This window comes from Gymnodraco acuticeps, unplaced genomic scaffold (genome assembly GCF_902827175.1).
Source record: "Gymnodraco acuticeps unplaced genomic scaffold, fGymAcu1.1, whole genome shotgun sequence".
In the NCBI taxonomy this organism is placed as follows: domain Eukaryota; kingdom Metazoa; phylum Chordata; class Actinopteri; order Perciformes; family Bathydraconidae; genus Gymnodraco; species Gymnodraco acuticeps.
The window spans coordinates 618,638-643,502 of record NW_022989974.1 but is presented as its reverse complement, the minus strand read 5'-3'; the positions used below and the strand labels follow the sequence as shown (position 1 = coordinate 643,502).

General features: G+C 40.2%; 2 protein-coding genes across 2 annotated transcripts; both read left to right on the top strand.

Moving 5' to 3' along the window:
• The first annotated feature begins 25 nt into the window (after positions 1-25).
• LOC117543020 (calcium-independent phospholipase A2-gamma-like) lies at positions 26-9,035 on the top strand. The gene is made up of 9 exons (XM_034211012.1): positions 26-1,281; positions 2,294-3,810; positions 4,024-4,176; positions 4,267-4,424; positions 4,812-4,906; positions 5,005-5,176; positions 5,291-5,348; positions 5,571-5,765; positions 6,578-9,035. Exons 2-9 carry the CDS (start codon positions 2,383-2,385, stop codon positions 7,034-7,036), a joined length of 2,718 nt encoding a protein of 905 aa, XP_034066903.1. The 5' UTR covers positions 26-1,281; positions 2,294-2,382; the 3' UTR covers positions 7,037-9,035.
• A 2,536-nt stretch (positions 9,036-11,571) lies between these two features.
• On the top strand, positions 11,572-23,096 carry nfascb (neurofascin homolog (chicken) b). Its single transcript, XM_034211010.1, has 27 exons — positions 11,572-11,748; positions 12,712-12,790; positions 12,884-12,989; positions 13,081-13,271; positions 13,702-13,824; positions 13,975-14,193; positions 14,710-14,821; positions 14,996-15,183; positions 15,257-15,388; positions 15,468-15,611; positions 15,906-16,017; positions 16,124-16,287; positions 16,371-16,518; positions 16,619-16,743; positions 16,828-16,929; positions 17,021-17,218; positions 17,433-17,503; positions 17,605-17,827; positions 18,300-18,415; positions 19,626-19,836; positions 19,944-20,066; positions 20,383-20,556; positions 20,647-20,778; positions 20,872-20,941; positions 21,455-21,466; positions 21,675-21,710; positions 22,163-23,096. The coding sequence occupies exons 1-27, from the start codon at positions 11,740-11,742 to the stop codon at positions 22,392-22,394; spliced, it is 3,552 nt and encodes a 1,183-aa protein (XP_034066901.1). The 5' UTR covers positions 11,572-11,739; the 3' UTR covers positions 22,395-23,096.
• Positions 23,097-24,865: the final 1,769 nt, after the last annotated feature.

Sequence of the window (24,865 nt, the reverse complement as noted above, 5' to 3'; positions counted from 1 at the left end):
GGTATATTGACAGCATAGAAAACATGACGGTGGAGAGAATTGTTCTTCTACAGAACAGAGAAAAATCGCTGAAGCAAATTGAGATTTTCTGTTTCACACAGCCTCTTAGGTCAGTTGGTTTCAAGCAGATAGAGAACCGAAATGTCAGGAAGCTGCCATTAGATGTCATAGTCAGTCATAATATATGAAAGCCCTAAGAATGAAATTGTTTCTCAGGAATTGTGGTAAGCGGCAGGCATGCTTATTGTCCAGATAACATTTGACCAGTTCAAAAGGTGTTCAGATCAGAAATCCTCTATTAGTCCCACAGCGGGGACATTTACATCCTTACAGCAAGAGGGGCATAGCAGGTACAAATTGTTTTTGGTATCACCCTGAGTTTGCAATGCATAACAGCATATCAAATCAAAGGTTAAATTAGTTGTAATGTTGACGAACAATCTCTATGCTATAAGGCAGACACGTTTGATTTAAATACATTTTCCATTGCGTTATCTTTTCCACAACAGCAATCTAAATGACTCAAATTTGTTTTACAGGCTGCACATCACTGGATAATTATGTGTATACTGTGCACAGGATATTGAAACATACATAATAATAAAATACATATATATATTAGTCCAACAATAACTGCAGGGTACAGTTATGTTCTTATTACAGTTGGGGAAACAGAATAACAATGGGCTAACAGTGTTGTTATGGAAATGAAATGTTGTTGTTGTAATTCTTAATTTACAAATGAATGGCTATAACTACTTATAACTTCTGATTTAATACTCGGCTTTAGGAAAGCACAGTAAGCTAAATTAAGTACCCATAGTTTCAACTCTACTTTTTAGGTTGTAATCTAAAACATTATGCATTTTATTAAAAACCACTACAGACTTGTTATTCTTTTGTATCACATGTTGTGGCCTATACCCAGCTCTAAGGGGTGTGTGGTGTGACGTAAGACGCCAATAACATCAAACTGAGGCCCTTGAACTGTCAGCCCTCCCTAATGTTAGCCCTGTGCTTCCATGCTTTCAGTCAACAGTGACAGCACGTGACATAAAGCCTGTGCGGACTAACAGCTCATTGGTCATGCTAGTCCGCCCCCCAGCCCAGTTCAACCAATAGGATTAAAGCATGGCACGGCAGAAGGTTTCAATGAGAATCAAAACAAAGAAGACATCGTGGTTCTCACTGTTTGTCAAAAGTGGTGCGCTGGATTTAGAAAAAACATAGATTTGCTTGAAGAGGAATGTGAAGAAAGAAGAACTTGGTGTTCCATTTCAGGTAAATCTTCAGTGTGAGACTTTATCTTTCATTTCTTGTCAAGGTTAGAGTCGCTAAGCTACTTCATGACCTTAACCTACCTACTGTAAGTGGAAACAATATAGTTGTATGTGCATTGCCAAGCTGTTTCTATTTGTGAAGGCACCACCAAACTTGTATTTAATGCACTTTATTTTATAGTCATGGTGTTCACTCATATACTGATCGTTTATCTATGTTCTTACATTTCCGTATCAGACATCAATGGGCAGAAGGGAGAGAGTTGTTTACATGTCATGTTCACTGATTTATTTGCTCTTAGGTTTCATGTTACATTTATAATGGGACACAGTTCTAAGAAAAAGCTGCAAGTGCAAGGTTATAGTGTAACATAATGTTTGTAGACAATCAGCTCACCCTGAAAACACACACCGTTACAAGTGACTTTTGCTCCTAAAAGAGGAGATATCGATAAAACAATTACCAATGTTATTATATGTTATTATGCTCATTCATTTGTTGAAATATCATGTTCTTTATACATTATTGGATGTAAGTTATTGTGCATGTAGTTTTACATGGAGAATGCATAACTTGACTTAAGTGATCCCCAAACTTTAATTTAGTGCCACCAGCAAGAAGACATTTGTTATTGTTATTGAACTGTCTCTGCAATGTTTGGATCATAACATATTCAGGAAAGTATGTTCCCCTAAGGATGAATGGTATTTATTCCTAGATTTTTTATTAAGGACCAACACATTCAATTTCAATTATCAGCCTCAGCGGTACTTTGTTTAATGCTAATTAGCAAATGTTAGCATGCTTACAGGCTAAACTGAGATTGTGAACATGGAAAACATTAAATCTTCTGAAAATCAACATGCTACATTGTCATTGTTATTGTAATGGCGCTTGTTAGAATACTGACATTAGCAGATGTTCAAAGGATCACTTTGGCAATATAGTGTCATAGAGCTGCTATTATGGCTGTAGACTTTTTCTAATGCTTCTGTTTTGTGTTGTTCCCTAGATTCCTGTTAAAGACGATGCTACAACATAAATCAATGCAAGCTCAAGAGTGACATTTGATTGATTACTGGGCACCACATCAGGTCAAACATGGGTCGCTACCTCGGCACCAACTTGTGTTTGAGTTCTGTGAACAAGACTTTGAGATCATACTGCAAAAGTAGGTACCTAATGAGCCTCCTTAGAAAGTACCATTGTCTCGCTAGAACACCGCCCGGCCTGGACCTACACAGATATTCACTGCTGACACTTCCGCATCCATCAAGATTCACAAAAAGAACTACTTTAAAAAATGTGATCCACAGTGATACAAGCTCTGCCTCTAACAACTTCCTCAGAGATTTTAACAAAGAACTTAATCATCTCCAGGTTGTGCGTTTTTACTCATCTTCCAATAGGAATACATTTAAACCTGAAGCTCCAATTGGGATCCTAGAAGAGACTCAGAAGAGTTTTCATTTGAGTTCACTGGGAGGACGTTTTGGTCAATCATTTAAAAGATTGTCCAGACACATTAACATTTATTTCAAGCGAAAGGATGTTGAACCTTTGGCTGAAAATGACAGCCTTGTTGCCATTACTCCAGAACATCTTGGCAGATCACAGAGGCGCAGTATAAGTCAACGGGCGGCCAGAGAGCGAAATATATCGGAGGACAAAGACACAACGCAGCCCATAAAAAGCACAGACACACAGGAAAGCTCAGGAACAAATCCTTCCACACAGGACTACTCTGGACTGCAACTATTTCATATCAGCTCTTTGGCAACCAAATTTGGTGAGAGCTACAGTTACGTTGCTAGTCACATTAACTCAGCATTTCCTGCAAAAGCTCAAATGCAGGACAATTTGGAAACCATGTCTTCCACTAGGACAAACAGGAGGCTGAACAAGAGACAAATGCAAAACCCTTCCATCAAAGAGTCTAAGGAAGCTGAAATTCCTCAAGTCCAATCAGGTACTAATCAAGCAACAGTGGAACCAACCAGTGTCTCCAGCAGCTGGGAGGAGAGCTACCAACACTATGCAAGACACATCAATACTTATTTTGGTGCCAAGGTTGCCGGAAAAGAAGACCATGATCTGTATAGGAGAGAACACATTTCTGTGCAGCAGAAAAGCACTTATAAAGAACCCTTTTCAACACGGTCTACCTCACAAACTCAAAGTGCTTTGTCACAACTGGTGCCAGACGAACCTGCCATCGATGAAACTGGAGGCCTTTTCCACAGCAGCATTAATACCACCAACTTTGGGGAGAACTACTCCCAAACAGGCGGTTATATCAATCAGTTTTTCTTTGGTCAAAGTAGAATGGGTGAGGATGAGGACATTGAAAGTAATCTCATAACGCCATTGGATCCTGGCTCTGCTACATCTGAAAGACCAAAGACTGCATCCTTTTTAAACTACCTTCGACATCCCACAAGTGCCATCCCTGACTTTCTGGGTTCTTTGACACAGACTCGTAAACCCAGACCTGCTATGACTTCACCGCAGCCAATGATGAATCAAAAGGTAAGTTGAGGTGACATGTTTAGTTATGTTTCAGTTAGAAACTGAACAAAAAAGGAATTGTTGTCTAAAAATCTGCACACTGTGTTTCAAATATCATGCTCTGACATGCCCTTCTTTAAGTTGTATCGCATTGCTGGTGCTGTTACAGAAGCTACAAATAAACCAAACATGTTTGCATGTACATGAGTTTAATATCTGGTTGCATGTTCTCAGTTTGTCCTGAGTCGGAGGCAGGCAGAGGAAATGGCACGAAGGTTTATTGGCACTCTGACCCAGACTTCATCCCCAGAAGATCTTACTGCCTGCTTGGCCGCACTCAATGAACACCTCATCTGTTACCCATCATGCAAAGCTGTAATGTGGCAGGTGTGTTGGAAGTAATAAATCACATTTACAAATGTTTAACAATCATAGTTTGACCTCAGTAAATTCATAAGGTGTGTGTCCGTTTTACAGGAGAACATTGCAGTCACATTGTTGAGGAAAAGACGGACCTTCAGAGATAATGAAGAGCTCCAGAGCGCCTTGAGAGAAAGCATGGCGCTAATCGGCTTCATGGATCCAGTCAAAGGTCGTGGCATCAGAGTGCTCTCAATTGATGGTGGTGGCACAAGGTAAAACAAATGAAAGATTTCGAATGAATGAGTGCTGATCACATTACAGAGTGATCAGCACCAGAACAGCAATGTGTGATTATTTTCAGTATCTAGAAATCCCTTAGTGTACTTCTCAATAATAGGCTGGAGTAATTATTTTTTTATGTCCAAAAAACACCATAAAATAATAACAAAATGTCCATCAAGTCTTCAAATTGTGTTTCATCTAACAGTGATATATGTATAAAATATATTTGTGTCTAGTATCGCTTAATCAATTCATTGTTTTATTATAACCCAGAGCACTCTTTAAGATGGTCTCGATCTTGTACTTTTATACTTACTCTACCTTTTCAACTCATTATAATCTTTATATAATACATGTCATATTTTGTCTTTTTCCAGAGGTGTGGTGCCTTTGCAGGTATTAAAGATACTGGAGGCTGAGACAGGCAGGAAGATCCACGAACTGTTTGACTACATCTGTGGAGTGAGCACAGGTAACAAAGATCAGATATACCAACATTATATTATTCTTACAACATCTCAGTTCTTCAGCGTGTATCTCACTGGTGTTCTCTGCATGTCTTTACGTAAGGTGCTGTTCTGGCCTTCATGCTGGGTCTGGCTCATTTCTCTCTGGAGGAGTGTTCTGAAATGTATCAACGTTTTGGCTCTGAAGTGTTTCGGCAGAACCCGCTTGTTGGCACCGTGAAGATGGGATGGAGTCACTCTTATTACAACACTGAGACCTGGGAGAAAATACTACGGTATTCAATGAATATATGTTAATAACATAAACACTGCAGTGATTTAAGTAAATTATCAACATATTAAAAAGAGAACACAACCATGTCTGAATGCTCTGTTTTTATCCTGATTAGAGAAAAGATGGGAACTAGAATACTTATCGAAACGGCCAGAGATGAGTTGAGTCCCAAGGTAAGACAATGCAATCACAATGGTGGTGGATTTGATTCAGTTTTACAAATTTACCATGAAAGCACTGATGATTTAATGTTGGATTAATGTTGCCTAAAATGCTAAAGCAAAGCCCACTACTGTGAGTTACAGAAAACATTTAACAGGATTTGTTTTGCTTAAAGTTGCAGTTCGCACAAGTTTAGATTTTATTTTTACAGATTATATTGTTGGCATTTTCAGGTTTCAGCAGTCAGTGCAGTGGTAAACTGGGGTACAAGTCCGAAGGCCTTCATCTTCCGCAACTACAATCACAAACCAGGCTCTCTCAGCCGCTATGCAGGAGGCTCAGCCTGCCAGATGTGGGAGGCAGTGAGAGCTTCATCAGCTGCCCCAGGATACTTCCAGGAGTTTCCTTTACAAAGTGACATTCACCAGGTAGGAAACTGTTGTAGTTCTGCATTATTTTGTTCAGGATTTCCGTGAAAGTCTCAAAATGATACAACTAACGATAGAGAATATTTGTGGTAAATGTGTGATAAGGGAAAAAAATACTTTAGGTAGGTTGGGGGGCAGAACCCTCTTTCACTTTTAAACAACAATGCTTTTCCTAGCATCATTACATTGTTCTTTGGTATCTGTTTCAATGCAAGCTTTAAGTACATGCATCATTTAAGATCCTTAACCTCATTTGATGTTAAAGGTCCCATGTCATGCTTTTCTGGTTATTACCCGTCCCCTTGTGTGTTATGAAGGTTTTTATGCATTTAAACGGTCTGCAGAGTCACAAACCCTCAAAGTACACCCTGTAGCGAGTAAAACTCTAACACAGAAAATATCTGTCTATGCTGCCCCAGAACGCCTCGTTGGGGATTTCTCTTTTTCCATTGTTTACTTCTTGGGTACAGTGACGTATTTCGGGTATTGTTACGTCCGCGGAGCCGTTACATTTGGACCAATCCGCGGACTTCCTCACACACACACACACTCGGCGGGACGTTGCGAGGCTCGCTGCTGCGAGGAGCGGGACACTGTGAGCTGGCTCACTGGTGTGGGGTCGACGAGACAGCAAGACACCGTGGAACTCAGCCTGGGCACACACAAATTGCACAATATACATTCATTTTAGTATACCTCAACAATGGAATTATGATCAGTATAAATGGCCATGACATGGGACCTTTAAGTGGGAGCTATGCCCATTTTGGAAACTTGTCCTGTACACTTTTTGATTCTGTATGTATTCATAGGATGGAGGAATAATCCTGAACAACCCCTGTGCCTTGGCTATCCACGAGAGCCGTCTATTGTGGCCCAACCAGCCCTTCCAATGTGTGCTGTCCCTTGGCACCGGCCGCTTTGATAATGTCAAGAGAGGACCGGCCACCTCCACCAGCCTGAGGGCCAAAATCAGCAACCTGATCAGCAGTGCTACTGACACCGAGGGGGTCCACACCCTATTGGACGATCTGCTAGCTCCAGACGTGTACTTCCGCTTCAACCCCATGTTGAGTGCTATGGTGTCCCTGGATGAGAGCCGACCTCAAGCCTTGGACCAGCTGCAGAGAGACACCCACAACTACCTGGAGAGAAACCGGCCCAAACTGGCGCGGCTCTGTTTGGTGCTCGGGGCGGAGCGTTCAGCTGCTAGCAAAACTAAGGACTGGATGAATGAGAGGGCCTGGGAGATGAAGCAGAGATGGGTGTGAGTAGGTACAGTATAGGGTATGTCTACAAAGATGCGTAACCTGTGCACAGATGGACATACAAACAAACAACCACCCTGATGTACTGATTGAATTTGTTCAAGACCTCAAATGTGTTGCCTCAACTCAAAGGTCGTTTTAGCCACGTTAGCACCAGGGAAATGTCAGTATGCAACTTTGTTCACCACTTTTGGCCAGACTGATATTTCAACTACTTTTAGTTAAATGGCTGCTCAATATTGTGCAAATATTCATGGTTTGTAGAAAATTGAGCCTATTGAATTTAGTGAGCCTTTTTTTCTCTTCTTTTAACACAACCATTAGGTGATTTTGAGTGAAATGCACAGAAAATGTGTGCAGACTTAGTGGCAACGTCCGGGTCCGGAAGGTGAAGACATTGCATTGCCTTACACCTGCATTCTTTATAATGACCAGCAGGGGGCGACTAGTTAAAAACAGTCTGGTTGAGAAATGACTTCACACTTGATATATTACCTCAGTAATGAGTTTCCAAATCTATACATTTCATAAGTGTACATGAAACTGTTGTCATATCTTTATGCCTCAACTCTATTTTCTATCTATCAGCACTGCAAAAAAGGGTTTTCCTACACACTCCTTTTTGTCTTAGGCATTTTTCTGTAAAACGTATAACAAAGCCAGCTATTTAGACAAATTATATTAAGTTAATATCTACTGATCAGTAGTACAACTTAGCTTTGAAGTTGACTGAACAAACATATTTTGTAAAAGGAATGTTTCAAGTTTATAAGACAACCTCCAAAGGAACAGGGAAGCCTCGTCACATTTGCCAACGTTTTTGTATCACAATATGTCTTCACTGTCTTGTCTATTTCCTAATATTCATTTACTGAAGACAAATCAATGTGAACAATTGAGAACATATCTCACTTAAATATGTATAATGTTTTTGACGACTTGTTGAGATAGAAACACAGAACAAATATGCACAATTAAAAAAAAATATATATATCTGTATGCACTTTTTAACAAAGGTCTGTTTAACATGCACATGTGAAATAATTCAATATCCCATTATTAATGGTGCCCTTATTAGTGCTGTGGAATGTAATATTAGCTATAAACTATACATGTTCATGTAACATTACAGCTTATGTTTGATGTGATTGTGCTTTTGGCATATGAGTATTTATTTAAAATAAATTAATATTTATGATGACCCTTTTCATTGTTATTACAAATGTTTTCCTTTACTAAATGCTTGAAACCATCACCACGTTTTGAATACTCAACCCACCGTCACCGTGGTCTTGGCTAATAATGTACGATTTTATCAATGAGGGAGAAGCCATCCAATCATTTGAATGTGACGGGTTAAAGCTACTCCATGTGTGTGGAAGCTGTGCCCTCCAATGGACAATGGACGGACTTTGTTCCAGACAGAAACGCTTTGTGTGAGAGCGTGTGCGTTCGTGCCAGCCAGAGTGGAGATACAAGGTCAGTAACCTACCCCCTAACACGCTCTGCAAATCAACAGCACAAATGAAAAAAAGCACAACAAAAAAAAGAGAGAAGAAATTCTCTCTTAGCAAGCTGCAGTCGATCTAAACCTGATCCACCAACTAGTGCATGACATTTCACCAGTTTCATTTTTTTCCCCATCATTGTGGAGATGACGTTATATTTCTGTGTGGATTTCACAATGGTTTTATTGTTATAGGCTCAGGCCCTGGGACCCAAGCTTGGGCCACGTGAGTCTCTGTTATCGCGCCTGTCACCTGCTTTAAACTGATGGTGGGACACAAACAACAGAGCGGCTGGAACAGGTGATGATGATGTGAATCTGTGACAAGATGAGAAGAGAGTAGGAGTCTGCTTTCACTGCAACAAGTGGAAAAAAGGATCAAGGAGCAGAGAAAACACTTAAACTTCACTCAAAGGTAGGACCCCAAACAATTACTACATTCTGCATGTTAATTACAATTGTTTTAGGATATAAAGCAATAAGTATTGAAGTGGATCAAGACATTTTAGAGTAGCATTGAATGTGACGCCATGCGAAGGAGTGAGTTATTTCTTGCAGCTGTCGCTCAAGACGGCTATCAGTGGAAGTCCAGGTTTTAATGATGTCATAGTCTGGGTTGAGAAGTGGGATGTGCCCACAACTCCATCAGCAGATTTGTATGAGAGTGAGCACACGATTGTTAAGCTCTAACACCTGACATTGAGATGACTGGCATACTTTAGCACTGTTTCTAGAAATAAATAAAACTGCATTCCTCCTGTTGGCTTTTCTCAGCTGAATGGCTATGACTGTTTCCTCCTCTAAGGATATGGAAGTGAAAGTTCAAATTAAATGTCTTAAAAAACGTAGGATAGGTTGTTACTGGTATTGAACATTAACAATTAAGGGGGTGTGAGTGCATTTGACTTTGTGAACTACGTATCTTGCTTAATAATGTTAAGAAACAAAATCAGTCTTATTATAATCTGGGCTGACGATTTATGTCATTGATTAGTTCACCACTTTTGTCCAGACTGAAATATCTACATGAATGTAATGGATTGTGATCAAAATGATTATATCATAATCCTCAAATGATGAATTGGACTGAATTTCCTGTAGCGTCACCACAAGTTGGATGTTTGTGGTTTTGACTGAAATCTCTTAACTAAAAAGATTAAACCTTTTTTAGACATTAATTTCCTCATAGGAATCAGAAAACCTTATTTGTCTCAAGATGAATGGGAATAGCTTTGATAAACCCTTTCCTTGTTAGTTCCACAATCATATCAACATCTTAATTTGTCCAATACTTTGATTTATGACCAGATAACTTCAAAACCACTGAAGTTACCCTCAGTCTCAGATTATTTTTAGGTTAGTTTTTATTGGCAATGTGGATGCGAACACATTAAATACAAATGGTAAACATAATAAAAATGATACTGTACCTGCTAGACATTAGCATGTTAGCATGTTGAAATGAGCATTTAGCTTCACGCGTTGTGACTAAGCACAGTCTCCACTAGCACAACTTCTTCTTTTTACAGGATGCTTTTTGAGATAAAGGTTGGGTTTACTCCTACCTAACCATAAAGTCTGAATCACAAGTTTGATAAAGAATAATGTTTTGACCGTGTCAGTGGTGATGACTCAATGTAGCACAGTGTCCTGGAGTGTCTCTCCAGCCTCTTCTTGTTCTCTTCCTGATGCAGTGACGTCAAAGTGCAAATGATAGGTGCTCCGAGTCTGAACAGGCAGCTTGTGCGGTCGAGTTCTCCCTCCCACATGCCATCTGCTTTTAGCCGAACCCTGGGCACACGTGCCAAAGGAGACCCGCGAGCATAGAGACCTTCTTGTCATCACTGAGCTGGCTCTGTCCGCCTCTCGGCCTCTTCACTGTGCAATCTGGTGCATGGCACTGATCACTGCTCACTGCCAGGCCAATGTATGGGGAGAAAAGCCCATTCTGAGAGCCAAGAAGCTAAACATGCCACTTCTGCTTTTGTTTTCCCTGTGAGTCAAGTCAGCTTGTCAGTTGTGAACACAGAGGAGGGGATCAGGGCCAGAGGATGCAGAGCTATGAGAGTCTTAATGATTCACGTCTCAAGTGGTCAGACATTCTTTCCAATGAGCATCACATTTATCCTAAATTCTTGAGAATAAAAATCTTGTTGACAAGCTTAATTTAATCTGTAGGCAGAGCTATCTCATTTTATACCCCCTCCTTCCCCAGCACCGAGCTATTGTTTAGCACATCAGCTGGTTTGTATAAGCAGCCCCGTGTGGATGCCTGAGAGCCCACACAGGTTGGGACTCTGTCGAAAGCAAGCTTTTGTTTAACTATAAAAGCTTCTCCTGTGACTTTGGCACTGTTTCTAGAAAAGAAAACTGCTTTCCTTCTGTAGGACTTTCTCAGCCGAATAGCTGTTCCTCCTCTGGGGCATGTGTATGCGTGAAGATGTAAAATGTCTTACAAAACATAGATTAGGTCCTAATTGGAATTTGAAAATTCAAAATACAGGAGGTATGATAAGGGAGTTTAAGATGTGTAATTTTTTCCATCAGAGAATGTCAAACTCTTGTTTAGAAAGATGTCCTTCCATTTTTCAGGACTATTGCGCTGGAGTCATGTGACTGTCACCACACATCTCATATGTGAAATTAATATAGAGAGAAACAAACATTGCTTTCATACTCTGTTCCCCGGTTCTCTCCAGTCAACAATGAAGCCCACATTTTGATGTCATCAAAACCAACAAGAATGCTCTTGTTGCTTCGATAGATATGCATCAGGCTGAAATGAAAAGCCATGCTCTTTTCAGTACAAATCATATACAAGTCCCTAACTGTGGAATTAATAAATCCTAACTTTTACAGCTTGAGGACTTCAGTTTGTTAACTGTGTGAACACAATTTGTGACTGTGTTTGATTGAGAGGGATTGTCCAGACAGGCTCATGGGAGCAGGGTCAGAACAGTGAAGGGATGTGGGTGAGGAGTAGGTGGTGTATGGCGCTCATTCATTATTCATAAGCTGGGTAGGCATGAGTGTAAGTGGCAGTGACAGAAACTCTATTACTGAAGTGTATCAACTCCTCTAGGGTTCTTGACCTGATTTGTGAGGCTTTAATTGATATACTGCACAAACAAGAATAATTTGGATTTATCGCTGCATTGGGGAAGCCACAGAGATGGGGAGGAGAGAGCCCTGATTTTAAATGAGAGAGGTAGGTACTGACAACTTTTTGTTCTAACACGACTTGTGGTTCATTGCATATTACCACCAGTATTAATATGGTGAAAGGAATTATAAGACACTTTTTACTCCTGTTGATGATAAGCTGTGTTAAGATAATATGATGCAGCAGTGTGATTTAAGTTGTTGAGATGTCAGTGGTGGAAATAATTAAGTACATTAACTTAATCATTCTACATTTGTAAGGTACTTGTACTGTGGTGTTTTAATTTGATGGGACTTTATTTTTATTTTCCACTACGTTTAAAAAATGCTTTTTTCTCCATAGTATTTAGTTTTGTCAAAAACAGTGAAAATGCTTATAAAATACAATACATTATTAAATATTGAACAACTGATTTCCAACTGTTTTGTTGTATGGGCTCATACTCTGGGTCAAATGTTTCACAAAGTGTTGGAAGGTTCACCTAATAGTGATGTCCCCTCTATCTGTTTGTCTCTCAATGTTTATTCAATCATCCAATATGTAACAAAAAGAGAAAGCTTAGAAATAAATTACAAAAAGTATACATATTTATGTAGCAGAACCTTTTTACTCTTCTTTTTCTCCAATGAATCATCTCAAGACTTGTCATATTGACCTTGGGCCTCGACTAACAAACTGCATTAATTAGTTAAAATATTCACACCACAACAAAAAACAGTAAACATCACACTTTTGTGCATGTTTTATAATAATTTAATTTGAATTCATATATAATGGAAGAACTATCAGAGGATCAATTCTTCTTCAGAATGAGTGATTTTACTTTTGATAACTTTATTTACATGCTGATAGTATTAAGAGCTTATATTTGTTGTAAGAAATAGTGTATTTTCGCAGTATTGACATTCATTTGAAAGTATTGCACAGTAGATATCTTCTTTTTTCATTCATGTGGTGAACAGCAGAGTTGGTGAAGTAAATGTTCCTGTGTTTCCATGCTCTGTAAAGATGGGGACACTGGTCGAACCAGCGCTGCTGCTGCTGCTTCTATGGCACAGTGTTTGGGCTTTTGACGTCCCTCTGGAAGGTGAGCGTGTAACTAAAATTGCATTTTGTGATTGATCTTGTATTACCATTGACATTTCTAATACCCTGAGCTGATTTATTTCTCTGTCTGCAGTGAGGCAGCCCCCAACCATCCTAAGGCAGTCAGTGAAGGATCATATTGTAGACCCTAAGGACACCATGGTCATAGAATGTGAAGCCAAAGGAAACCCTCACCCTATGTAAGAGCTTATATAGCCCAGTGAACTGTGGTATTTATATCTGCAGCACTCCTCATTGTTTTTTCCTGTCTTTCTTTACACTTTCCTGAAGTTTCTCATGGAGGCGTAATGGGAAATACTTGAACGTGGCACGTGACTCTCAAACATCGATGCGCAGGCGCTCAGGGACGCTGGACATCTATGCCTGGAACAATCCAGAACAGTACGAGGCCGAGTATCAGTGCATCGCCTCCAATGAGTATGGATCTGCATACTCCAGCAAAATCAGACTACGACTATACAGTAAGATCAGTATTGGGGCTGTAAGGGAATATTTGGTTGTTGCTATTTCTTTATATGCATCACTGCACAGTGACCTACTGTTATTAAGTGACACTACATAGGTACAATAAGGTCTTTATTTATCTCATACTGCCTGTGCTGCAGCACCTCTTTTCAACCTCTGTCTAAAACACAGCTCAGTCTGCTCTGATTGGTAGCTTGCCGGCTCTGTTGTGATTGGTCAACTGTACAATACCACGTGCAATGTGGTGGAGCGCTAGCCAATAGAAGCACAAGTGTAACATAGTGATGTCACTGTGTTACGAAAAGTCAACAAAGTCAAAGTCAGGTTCCAGCTCCAGAGGCAATACTGTACTTGTCAGTAGGTTCAACTCATAAACACATTCTTATACGGTAGTTTATTAACTGCTCACACATCTACCTTTTGTAGGAGCACCTGTTTGGCCGAGGGACATTCTGGAGCCATTGACGGTCAGCGCTGGCTTGCCTCTGGTCCTGTCCTGTGACCCGCCACCAGGCCCGCCCAAACCTGAAACCTACTGGATGTCCAGCTGTAAGTGTTCCCATAGCAACAAATTATTCAATGAAGCCTTATTATGCCTAAACAGGGGGACATTTTTATGAAATGCCAAACACCCAAGCTATTTAAAAGCTGTTGAAATGCTTCTCCAGTACTTGTTTTTTACACCTTGTTTTATTTCAGGCTCGTATGCGAGACCATTCAACTGGCCCATCCAGACGGCTACCCCCACCATGCAGCCCGTGCGGCCGGACCGCAGGATATCCATGGGAGTTAACGGAGATCTGTACTTCTCTAACATCCTGTTCAACGACTCCGCTGTTGATTACTGCTGTAATGCACGCTTCCCATACAGAAATGTCATCCAGCAGAAGATGCCCGTTGTTGTTAAAGTTATTACCAGTGAGTATGACTGTCTGTCTGTCCACTAGGACTTGGCATTAATTCAATATGAGAAGTCTTTAAATGGATTGTGATGAAAAACATATGACAAAATTGTGATAAATGATTTTGTTGTCTAAATTGGTAATCAAACGCTATTAAATCAATATAGAAACACACCAGGTCCAGGCTTGAGTTGAGTTGTAACGGTTTACACTCATATCTGCTCTGTTCATCTACTGTATACTACCTTGACTACTAAACAAACCGACACTAATAACATTCATTTTTAATGCCTTTTTACTATTCAATCCCTGTGGAGTTGTGGTTAGTTTACCTATAAACGGGACCTTTTGTTTTATTCCAGACTATATCCTATAAAAGACTACTCGTTGGCTCCAACTAAACATACTAACTGTGGTGAGTGTGGGCTCTGCTTTAGCTGTCATCTATTTTTTTCTGAATTAACTTGGTTCACAGTCACACAGGGTTAATGAATGCTTGTGTTACTAGTAGTTCTGATTTGTTCCTCTGCAGCTCGTACAGTGGCCGAGGCTGCCCCCACCTGGCTGTCTCCCACCGGCTCTTCCAGCTCCATACTGGTCCTGCAAGGGGAAGAACTGCTCCTGGAGTGTATCGCTGCAGGAGTGTAAGTGTCACCCAAATATCACAAGACATACTGTCGCTGCAGGCCCTTCATTAAAATATAATATTCAATGCAACTGTTAAAAAGAGCCAGAGTGTTTGTTCAGTTTCTCTTTAGTATGTCTTGACTTTGAATTCTGAAGTCCTCCTGTGTAAAGCCTTGTTTATCTTCATCAAGGCCAACTCCTCATATTACGTGGACCAAGAATGGTGACGACCTGGCAGCGACGCCACGAACGAGAGTAAAAAACTTCAACAAGATGATTCAAATCCCAAAGGCCTCTTTTGATGATGTGGGTGAATACGGCTGCACTGCCACCAATAAGCTTGGATACATAGAGCACACAATAACCGTCAGGGTCAAAGGTAAGACATACTTTCAGATATGTTACTGACTGCACAATAATGTGGAGAAAACTAAAATGATTGTGTCTGACAGCCGCTCCTTTCTGGCTGGAAAAGCCCACTGATTTGGTCTTGGCTCCGGAGGAAAATGGACGCCTGGTGTGTCGTACTGATGGCGCTCCTCATCCCACTGTCAGCTGGTTCATCAACGGGGAACCCATTGAAAGTATGTGTTTGGAGATCATCTATCACTTTCTTTTTTTATGTATACATGATTAACCGTTAGTGTTTTTTTTCTTCTCTAGCTGCTACACCGCAGGCTAACAGACAGGTCTCAGGAGACACACTGAATTTACGCAGTGTGACCGCTGAAAACACTGCGGTCTACCAGTGCAACGCTTCCAATCAGTTTGGCTACTTAATGGCCAACGCTTTTGTTAACGTGTTACGTAAGTGACCACTCTTTGAATGACATTTACAGTGTCAAACATTGTTTTCAGTCAGCCATGAGTTGTGGAAGATTTTGAAATGTATACCAAGGGTTCATCAATTTAATAAATGTTTTAGTCGTTCACACAAATACATTTTCAGTGTCATGGCACCTTGAAAATGTGCTCATAAATTAGGACACTAAGAATTTGTTTTTATTTTAGCCCTGCAATGTTTATACATTTGATGACAAAACGTTTATGTTAAAAAAAACATACAGGTTTGAATTTTGTTGTACTATTGTTGAATTTTAGATGCAACGCCGCGTATTCTCGGGGCCAGGAGTGACCTCGTCAAGGTGATAGAGGGAAGACGTACCCTCTTAGACTGCCGCTACTTTGGCTCTCCAGTGCCTGAATTGCGATGGTGAGAACACACACTGTATGACATTTAAATGCAAATAGTGTGTTTACACAACTGCTCACAGCTCGTGTGTTTGTATGTGTGTGTGTTTATGGGTCTGCTCACACAGGTCCAAATATGGACAGGGGACTATTGAAGGAAATCGTTTTAGGACGCTTGGTAACGGGACTCTGGAGATAAAAAGCACACAGGTAGAGGATCAGGGAACCTACGTGTGTATAGCCAGCAACGTCGCAGGAAGAGATGAGAGCCAAGTCCGAATAGAGGTCAAAGGTGAGTGTCACACCGTTTCATATGAATAACCCTTTACATTTTTTATTTATGTGATCTATATTGTTTGAAACCCCGCTTCTCAGAGCCCACTCTAATTATTAAAAGACCACAAAATATGAAAGTCATGCGAGGAACAGATGTGCGCTTTGAGTGTGAGGTAAAATCGGATCTCACTACTCCTGTCAAAACCACCTGGATGAAAGACAAAAGACAGGTCACTCTTGGCTGGAGGTACGTCTTTTAATTTATCAATTCTATTAAGGTACACACCAAAAGACAATTTTTGTTTTTGTGTAAACCCTTGACAATTATTAGTCTCTTGTTACCTCAGACTCTCTCTGGATGAATCGAATCTGATCATTACTAATGTAATCAGAGGCGACGAGGGCAATTACACCTGTGTCATCAAGAGTGAACTGGAACAGAAGTCTGCCTCAGCACGCCTAATGGTGATGGGTATGCCATGCTTATATTAAAAGACATTTCAGCAACCATGAGACATGTTTGGCTCTTTGTTTGTTCACATCTTTTTCTTTGTAGACCGTCCAGATCCTCCCACTAATTTGGAGCTGTCAGATCCATACGAGCGCACCGTAAGACTCAGTTGGGCCCCTGGAGACAGCAACCACAACCCTATAACAGGTAAGAGCTGAAAAACCCTTTAAGCATTATTGTTTTGAGGGAATTCTCGTTTTATTTACCAGACATTTTCTCCATTTATTGTTTGCTACAGAGTACTTAGTGCAGTTTGATGATGATGACTGGTTGCCTGGCAAGTGGAGAAACCTCTCGACGTACCCAGGGAACCTCAACTCTGTCATTCTTCATCTCACCCCGTTCACCTACTACGAGTTTCGGCTCGTCGCTATCAATGAAATCGGAATGAGTCGCCCTAGTCGTCCATCTACGCGCTTCCAGAGCAGCGGTGCACGTGGGTTTAATTTTCCTGAAATACATCATTCTTATCAGACACATTTAAGGCTAGCAACATATGATGTCCAACATATTGCACATTTATTATAAGTATATTGTACTGTATGTTGCACTATTGCAGGCCTGGTTCTTTTCCAACAACTAGACTGTAGCTTGTAATGTTGTACCTTCAAAGCTACTGATCTCAACTTTGCATTTGTTTCCCTGTACAGCTCCAGATATAGTCCCAAAGAACGTGAAGGGTGTGGGTACATGGAGGAATAACATGGAGATCAGCTGGGAGGTAATTAACCCATAAAAAATGTAAAGTTACAGTCTCCCCTTCATCATGAGTCATGACTGTTGAATATTTTCCTTTACAATGAAATCGAACTGTGCTTTCAGTCTCTGAGCTACAGAGATTGGAACGGGCCCCACCTGAAGTATCTCGTGTGGTGGAGAAGGAGAGATTCCCGAGAGGAGTGGAAGAATGCCACCACTAAATGGGTGAGGTACTACATCTACGATGCAGATACCTTCACTCCTTACGAGATCAAAGTGCAGGCTGTCAACGACTTCGGCCTGGGTCCAGAGTCTCCTGTTGTCACTGGTTACTCTGGGGAAGACCGTAAGTACTAACATCCTGCACTTTGCGATATATAGATGCAAAGAAAGGACGTTTGACTTGCCCTTCTTTAATTACATCGTCTCATTGCGCTCTCTTCTTCTGCAATACTTATAATATTTGCAACTGTTTACCTTAAAAATTACGTCTTATATTTGCCTCAAAGTAGTGCCTATTTATATTTGCTGTTTTTTTTTTATGTTGTGTTTAATTTTGATGGACATTTTGAATAAGAATAAGAAGCTGTTCAATAACTTTTTTTCCAATAGGTTATTTGTTAAAGTATACACTTCTATGTTTACAGTTACTACAACTGTAATCTGAATCTTAATCAACATGGTTTGAGATATCTACACAACTCAGTGTGATTTTAACACTCGTCTTTTTGTGTATTTTCTGTTCACATCTTGGCTGAGTTTTCCTTCCCATCACCTCTTTGTGTTCACTGATAAGCAATTATCTCTGTCCTCCTCAGGTCCCTTAACGGCACCCCTGAACCTGAGAGTGTCTGACATCGAGAGCACTCAGGTGACTTTGCACTGGGACTCTGTGACACGCGGCGATATGCAGGGAGAACTGAAAGAATACAAGGTGCGTCTATTGGGAATTTAATATTTTACTTATATTATTAGATTGATAGACGACAATATACCCTTATGTTTTAGGGCAAATGTACGTCATCTGTGGATTCCACTGTTTATGATGGCAAATCAAATTATTTCAATGAGCTAGATAACAGAGCTTGTTTATTTTAAAGGGTGGAAAGTAGTAACAACTGTTTATTTATTGCCTTGTTGAGGCTGTAAAATAAGGGCTAGACTAAGATCGGGGTCAAGATTAGAGTTTAGTTGAAACTGAAAGAGATGAAGAGACCCAGACAATGTATAAACATGTGACCGAAGAGGTTGGATTACAAATCACTATAAGCACTGAGTTTAATAATGCTTCATTAAGCATGAAATTCACAATATTATCTCATATAATATAATATATAAATTCACAAAGAACTTGAGCTTGATATGCTTAAGACACAAAACCATATCCAAATAGCAAACTCAGGATCAAACTGTTATAAACACTATAACACTTAATGAATATCTCATATAACACTTCTAAAAAAATAATGGTTCATTTTAAAGAGGCCCTATTTTGCATTAGGATGATTTTCCCAGTCCTGTTGTGTGTTATTTAGGTTTGTGTGCATGTAAATGGTCTGCAAAGGCTAAAACCCAAAGTTCCCCCCAGAGGGAGTTTCTCCCCCACACTGCCTGAAACGCCTCCATTGGAATACTTTATTAACTTCAGTAACATGGTGACATCACTATGTAACACTTGCACTTCTATTGGCTAGTTCTCCAACACATTGTACGTGATGGGCTAAGGGGCGGGACGTCTCTAAGCGGTTGACCAATCACAACAGAGCCGGCCTGCTAACCAATCAGAGTAGACTTGGCTCTGGTTTCAGACACGCAGTATGAGAAAAAAATAAAGACCTTTTTGAACATTAAAGCATGTAAAGTGTCACAGTAGAGGCACAGAATACTAATATGAATCTGAATATAAGCATTATAGGGACTCTTTAAATGTTAAAAGCGGAGCCAATAGTGTTACTTGACAAAGAGAAAACCTTTTGAAGATAAAATGTAGTTTATTGGCATGCAGAAGTTATTTGACCAACTAAATAATATGCAATGTTATAAAACAAATCATGAGCATACATATGTATACAAATACCTTTTTAAAAGACAGTGTGCAGGAGTTCATAATGAATATGCTCAGTGTGTTGCTTCTCATCTATCAGGCTTACTTCTGGAGGGACAGCAGCCAGCTGAGGTGGCAGACAGTCAACAGAGGGATGAAGTCTAGATCTTTTTTAGTTAATGATCCGGAGCCGTCGGGGGTCCTAACTGGACTCATCCCCTATAGCAACTACAAGCTGTATATAGTGGTGGCCAACAATCGATATGAAGGGCCGCCCAGTAATAACATACACTTCTCAACGCCGGAAGGAGGTAAGAAAAGTCACTCATTAACCATCCAAAAAACAAGAGCAAAAGCACATTGAAATCATGAATGAATGTTTACTTTGTGTTGTCTCCTGCTGTGTTCTTGTCTGTAGTACCATCCACTCCCACATCCTTTAGGATCCAACAGCGACATCTTGACAGTATTTATGTCGACTGGGACCTGCCAGCCGAACCCAACGGTATCATAACTGGATATTTACTCAAGTATCAGACAGGTACGTCATCCAAGCCTCAGGAACATTCCAATCATTTAGCATATTGCCTAGAAGAAACAGCAACCTTTAATAACATAAAACAAAGCTGTTCATTTCACTGCATCTGACAAATAACACTTCGGTCCCGGTAGCACATAATAGCACAATTGAATATGCACTCAAAGACCAAAATACCACTGAAGTATGTTATAGAAAGGTTAATGAACACTTGTGTGGGCCCTTTCCGAGCAGGTAAGCTACATAATGGTGTTGTTGTGTGCACTCTACCTGCATCAAGAGACCTCTAAGCACACTTGAATTCCCACTCTCTCCACAGTGAATGCCTCCAGGGGAGAGGAGGAGCGGGTTGAAGAGTTCACTCCAAATATAACAAGTTTCTCACTCCGGCGATACGACCGCTACACCCGATACAGATTCTCCGTGGCCGCACAAACTCGGTTCGGGATAGGGGATTGGCATACGGAGGAGTCACTGCATTACACCACAGAAAGTAAGATCAACACATATGGTGGCCTGCCACATAAACACATGTAATGATGGCCTATGTATTTACATCTGTTTGCTCATGTGTGTGTCTCAGTATATGCACAGGATCAGGTGGACATCACCACTCAGGGCTGGTTCATCGGGATAATGTGTGCTGTGGCTCTCATCGTGCTCATCCTACTCATCGTCTGCTTCATCAAGAGGAGCCGAGGGGGGAAATACCCAGGTATAGCGGTGATTCTTTATATTATATTACTTTATAATGTCCATGAGCAACACACTGTTTCTGATTTTACAGTGTACTTTGCTTTCATTTCAGTACGGGAAAAGAAAGACATTTCATTGGAACCAGTGGATGACAAAGATCAGGAGGGATCGTTTGACTACAGGTAAGCATTACAGCAGACAGTTGCTGGAATAAACACAAATAAAAACACATACTCAATGCAAACTTTACTGATGGAACAAGAGAAAAAAACATATTGTCTTATTTACCAGACTGTTTTCCCCCAAACTTTTTTATTTTCCAAATTGTGTTATATCTTGTACTATTTATAAATATAATAGTATGCTAATACTCAACACTGAATATAATTTATCATTATGTTTCCTATAACAATGTACAGAATAATTATTAAAAAATGACTTATATTTGTGCATTTACATCCATTTGCTCTGTAGCTGTGCATGAGCTGTGTGTTTGGGGATTTAAATCTTGCAACCCTTATGTCTGCTGCACAGGTACAAATCAAATCTGATGACAGTATTTATGGCCTTATTTGTGATAACTCATAATCATATTATTTTCTGTTTTTTTGCCTTTCTATTTACTCTCCCTTTTCTATCTAAACCTTTATTCCCCCCAAACCTCAACCCTGCTCTTTTCCCATGAACCACTCAAGGTCTCTTGAAAGGTAGGACATACTAAATATTGACACGTTGACTGCATGGGTTGTTATTTATTCATTTGTAAATGCAGTGTACTCTACAGCTTTACAAGTAGTTTATTTATAACAGAATATTTGAACTGTTTCAATCATGTTAAGAGTGGATGATCAATGATATGTGATAAAGTAATTATTAACAAATAATGATCTAATACAATCTCTCTTCATATTTTAGGATAGCACGTATCTCCACTCTCCCTTACCCCCGACGGTACGTACAGTACTTGAACATTTTAAATGCTTTTATACATCAGGTTACGTTTTATCCTACATCCTTTCCATCTTCCTGTGCTGACATAATGCACTAAGATTAGGGTCACTGCAATATGGAAAAAGGATAATGATATTGTTGACCTAACACCTAAATATTGGTATTGTGAGAATTTTATATGGGTTGACTTTTGTTGCTTTTTCAAAATGTTTACAAAATGAGATTTTCTAGTAGTTGTAAATACTATTAAGTGCAAAATGCAAACGAGAGGGCAGCTGGAGAGTTCGATAAGTTCAAAATGCAACATCTATTGACTGAAATGCAATTAAAAATCAGAGGAAAACACTTGTGCCATATGGAGATATCAAAAATCTTAAAATATGTGCAACTCCGCTTGTTTGGCGGAGGTGTACAAATGCGAGGAGGTAATTCTAGTTTGCATTGTTTTGTAGAGAGGAGGAAAGAGGGCTTCAAAGAGGGCAGCTGTCCATAGAAGCGATAATGAAGCGATCAGACAGTGATGACAGTCTGGTGGAGTACGGTGACGGAGGCGAGATACAGTTCGACGAGGACGGTTCTTTCATCGGCCAGTACACAGGAACCAGGAGAGATGTCAGGGAGTTGGACTTTGGAGGAAGTCTGGAGCTCCACTCTCCGATGAATACCATCTACTCCCTGGCGTAAAACTCAAAGTCGAACTACCTTTCTCTTTTTCAGAAGACTTTGCCGAGTTTGTACCAGCCACCTTTAATTTAAACTTTGGGGTGCTTGTTGTTTGTCAGCAGGAGGGAACAGCTGGAGCCTGAGGTGCTGTAACCCTCAGACAGAGCAACTTTCATGCATTTAAAAAACGAAAATGGTGGAATATTTGGGACAAAACTAGAGATGAGATCCTTATTCATCTGATGGAACGCAAGCTATATGTTTTGTGATTCATTTCTTGTAAATACAACAGCTGTGTGTTGTGTGCATACGCATGAGTTCATGTTCAGTTATCCTCACAATGAAGAAACACTGGCTGCACATCAGACGAGACAGAAGTGGATCAATTTATCATGTTGATAAAAGACGTTGCAGAGACCAACTTAACTATTTTTATTGCATATTTTGTCTTTGAGCTAATTTCAATAATGACATTTGTGTGTTTGAAATAGGGGCAGCAAACCATATTTTAACAATCACAGGAGCCACAATATACTCTGGATTTGGATTGCATACTTATCAGGAATCAGCAAGCAGCCATAAACCAGCGCTAAAATCAGCAGTTGCTCTTGTTTCTCTTTGAACCTGCTTTAAACTCTAAATCATAATTTTTTATGTCACCATTTAGTTTATTTGACTCCTAACATCATCTATAACTACAGTTATGTCCTATATGTAAATAAAGTGGAACATATTTATTTCTACCATGTTTGATATGACTCTTGATGCTAAATCCAGCTACTCTATAATAAACCTGATAATAGAATAGGGTGGGATGAAACCCTCTTTTAATGGTCACACATGCACAGCACACACAGTGACATTTGTTCTCTGCATTTAACCCATCCTAGTACCAGGAGTCTAGTACTAGGAGCAGTGGGCAGCTAGTGGGCAGCTAGTTTACAGCGCCTGGAGAGCAATGGGAGTGAGGGGGGAAGGGGGGTGTCCGGTGCCTTGCTCAAGGGCACCATGGCAGGGCAGGAGGTGAACTGGGACCTCTCCAAGTAGCAGTCCACACTCCACATTTTAGGTCTGGTCGGGGACTTGAACCGGCGACCCTACAGCCCCTACTGACTGAGCCACTGCCGGACAATAATAAGGAGGTTATTCAATCTTCTTTAAATATAATAACTGGTTTTGAACTGTTTGCAGGTGTCTATGTGTAAACCCTCAGTTCATAACATTTGGTGAAATATCAGAATCCCTCATTTGATTTAAAGGTCCCCTATTATACTGTTTTTCATCAATATATTATAGGTCTCAGATATATACAAACATGTCTCTGAAGTGTTTGGCTGAAACACCAAACAGATCATTGCAGCATCCCATAATCCCCTCTGTTTCAGCCCTGTTTCTAAAGTGCTGATTCTCTGTCTGTTACTTTAGATGAAAATAAGGAGCCCCTCCCCACGCCCCTCTGAGAGAGATTTGGTTAAAAAGAACACAATGGTGCTCGAGGAGGAGATTCAGGTGATAAGGTGGGCGACCCAAAAAATCGTTATGACATCATAAAGTGGCCTCAATCTGATCAGCTCATTTTCAGACAGGTTTTTATATAAATGGATCAGGACAAAAAGAGAGAGAATCTTTGTTCCTGAAACTTTCAGAGTCTCGTTACACAGAGGGGACACATGGTGATGTATACAATTCATGAACAAGTGGATTTTGCACAATAGATGACCTTTACATTACATTACATTACATTGCATTTAGCTGACGCTTTTGTCCAAAGCGACTTACAATAAGTACATTCGACCAGGAAGACACAACCTTGAAGAAAACAGAATCATATAAGTACATCAGGTTTCATAGAGCCAAACATTTCAAGTGCTACTCAACTGGCTTTAGGTAAGCCAGTCCTTTATTAGTATAAAAGTGCTTCGTTAATAGTTCTATCGCTCGAAGTGGAGTCGAAAGAGATGAGTTTTCAGTTTGCGCCGGAAGATGTGCAAGCTATCTGCCGTCCTGATGTCAATGGGGAGCTCATTCCACCATCTTGGAGCCAGGACTTTAAAAGTTCAAATGAATAATTACAGGAAATATACCAGACTTATGTCACTGCCAATTTATCTTAGCATTAAGACTATAAACAGAGAGTCCGCTAGCCTGGCTTGTCCAAAGGTAACACTTCCCAGCATATATTTTATGACAATTATTACTGTTTTACAAGGGGATACAGGGTGCGGACTATTTATTGGCCAACTGCTTTTGTTTCGCTCTGTTTGCAGTGTTTGGGCTAAGCTAAGCTCAGTAGCTGCGGCTGTAGTTGCATACTTAACATACAGATGTGAGTTGATGTTTCTCATCTATATCTCATTCTTAGAGGGAAATAAGCTTATTATTCCAAATGTCTCTCAGACTGTTGCTGCATGAATTTGTCTTGCATACAATACACTGTAAAGCCAAACTTGTAAAAAAATCGATCTTTCTATCTTTTTGAACTCCAGTCATTT

Coding starts and splice junctions, on each gene's coding strand:
- nfascb (XM_034211010.1), top strand. Junction 17,828..18,299: donor TGGTTACTCTGGGGAAGACC/GTAAGTACTAAC, acceptor TGTCCTCCTCAG/GTCCCTTAACGGCACCCCTG. Junction 20,067..20,382: donor TTTACTCAAGTATCAGACAG/GTACGTCATCCA, acceptor CTCTCTCCACAG/TGAATGCCTCCAGGGGAGAG.
- LOC117543020 (XM_034211012.1), top strand. CDS start 2,383: ATGGGTCGCTACCTCGGCACCAACTTGTGTTTGAGTTCTGTGAACAAG. Junction 3,811..4,023: donor AGCCAATGATGAATCAAAAG/GTAAGTTGAGGT, acceptor GCATGTTCTCAG/TTTGTCCTGAGTCGGAGGCA. Junction 5,177..5,290: donor ACCTGGGAGAAAATACTACG/GTATTCAATGAA, acceptor TATCCTGATTAG/AGAAAAGATGGGAACTAGAA.